The sequence below is a fragment of the Pteropus vampyrus genome, unplaced genomic scaffold, assembly GCF_000151845.1.
Source record: "Pteropus vampyrus isolate Shadow unplaced genomic scaffold, Pvam_2.0 Scaffold170, whole genome shotgun sequence".
Taxonomy (NCBI): domain Eukaryota; kingdom Metazoa; phylum Chordata; class Mammalia; order Chiroptera; family Pteropodidae; genus Pteropus; species Pteropus vampyrus.
The window spans coordinates 1,871,777-1,873,911 of NW_011888951.1; the positions used below are offsets into that span (position 1 = coordinate 1,871,777).

Below are 2,135 nucleotides of genomic sequence, written 5' to 3' on the forward strand. Positions count from 1 at the left end.
AGTATCTCCTGTCTCCAGCTGAATGTATTTTCATAGGGGGTGGGAGAAGAACCTGACTACTCTCTCCCCAAAGTCAGACAGCTGGAGAAACCAACTTAAAAGACTAACCAGCGGATCAATGACAATAAGCTCTGGACTGCATATTGCAACATTTGACAGTTACCCTTCACACTGAGCATCATCACATCTGACTCAACCACAACAGGGCAGGAAAAGAAATTCCTGCTTTGCAAATGAGCAGATGGTGCCCAAAAAGGTGAGAGACTTTGCCCAAAGCCAGATACGGCTGAGTCCCTCAACACTTGAAGAACTCACTCCTGCGTAAGTTAATTTATGGTGCTTTTTACTTTCTATAAAAGCAATAGTTGCTTATTGTAGAAAAAAAAGAGAAAAACTACAGAAGGGAATAAAAATGCAAAATATAAATAATTGTTCAGCCCTCCCCTCAGAGATGAGTATGACCCCCACGTGAATGTTTCCTTCCCATTTCTCCCTTGGCCTACATACACAATGATGGTGACAGCAGGTGTGCGCTGGGCATTTACACAGGCTGGGCACCACACCAAGCACTTTACAGGTGTTCTGTAACTTAACCTTCAAAACAGCATTATGTTCTGAGGACACTGGGGTTTTGAGGATGATAGATTGTCCAAGATCAGTGCTGAATTTGAACCTAGGTTTAGTCTGACTCAAATCCCTGTGTGTGTGTGTACAACTAGATCTATCTATATTTTTAATACATAAAGTCGAGACTTTGCCGTGAAGAGATGTATCTGTAAGTTTTTGGCACAGGCAGTTCTTGCTTTCCAGAATGTACTGCCCTCCTTCCTGCCTTGACATCTCCTGGGCCTCAGACAAGCCCTTGCGATTGCCCTTCACGTGTTCTCACAGGTGTCGTGGTCACTGATCATCTCCCTCTGTGTGGGTCTCCTTCCTTCCATGTGGATCTTCCATGGGCAGACAAGACGCATGCCAACCTGACACTACCAGAGGGTAGAGGATGGAAGGTTCACTAGATGAAGGACAGCCTGTTCTGTTGGTGTACGGTGGTTTTCATTATTATTACAGATCAGGGCTCTGACTATCAGCAAGATGTTCTGGCCCAAGATTCCCTCTGGCCCATTTCAGAGAGTGGTCTTCAGTGGTCTTCACCTCTCACACTTATGTACCTAGTAGTACTCTGATGGGGAAAGAAGAAATGGCCCCCTGCCCTGGAGGGCATAATCCCAGTCCCAGAGAAGTCCCACTTCTGATCCTGGCACTCAGTCAGGGCCTGCCAGGCTGGCCCCCTTCCTCAGCTCCCTGACACCCACACATGCCTGAACTCCTGCGACCTGGGGGCCTCTGTAGGTGTTGCTCTCTCCACCTGTCTCCATCCAGGGCCCTCATTCACAGACCTACCCCTTCAAGACTCAGCCCAAACACCAACCACCCTCTCCCAGAACCCCCACCTCCCACCAGCCAGAAGAGGCCTTTTCCTGCCTCGGATTTACTGCTCCCTCTAACTATGGCCATTCTATGTTAGCTCTGTGACTTTAAGCAGGCTGCTCAACATCTCTGAGCTCAAATTCTTGCCTCCCAGGGAGGAACAAGTTATGAAGATGAGACGGCAAAGATGGCAAGCTGTAAGTGAAGCATGGTAACACAGAGCTGGACAGAGGATAGACCCTGGCTCTGACACTGGGCTTCTCCATGCCTCCCGTCCCCCCCGTTTTGTACTGCTATTAACAAGGGAACTTCAGATGCCAATTTTCTGTAGAGAACTAAATTGTCTGAACTAGTGGCCACGACCATCTCCATGTAATCACCGGGTAAACTGAGGCCCTGAGTGCCATGGCCCTAGGCCACCCAGAGAGTTAGAACACAGGCGGAGACCTGGGTGTCCAGACTGCGCACCAAGCCACTGTGGTCAAGGTGAACGGAAGGGGTCCAGGTGGGGTCGGCGTTAGGAAGAGCCAAAATGCTCCTGAAGGAGGAAGAGAAGGAAGGATGTACCCACCGCGGGCGCAGCCATCGCGAGGCAGGCGGTCAGGCGTGGTCCAGGCTTGGGGAGCCCGGCGCGGGTAAAGGCATGGTGGCTGTCAGACAGGAGGGTGACACGAACCTGGGAACAGTGTCTTTCGGTTCCTCTAGCC

General features: G+C 50.3%; 1 protein-coding gene across 1 annotated transcript in view; it reads right to left on the minus strand.

Annotated features, from left to right (window-relative positions):
* The window catches only part of TMEM61 (transmembrane protein 61), a 4,709-nt gene extending 2,695 nt beyond the window's left edge, over positions 1 to 2,014 (minus strand). The window contains exon 1 of the mRNA XM_023536811.1: positions 2,000 to 2,014. Coding sequence (XP_023392579.1) covers positions 2,000 to 2,014 — 15 coding nt within the window. The remainder of the gene's footprint in view (positions 1 to 1,999) is intronic.
* Positions 2,015 to 2,135: the final 121 nt, after the last annotated feature.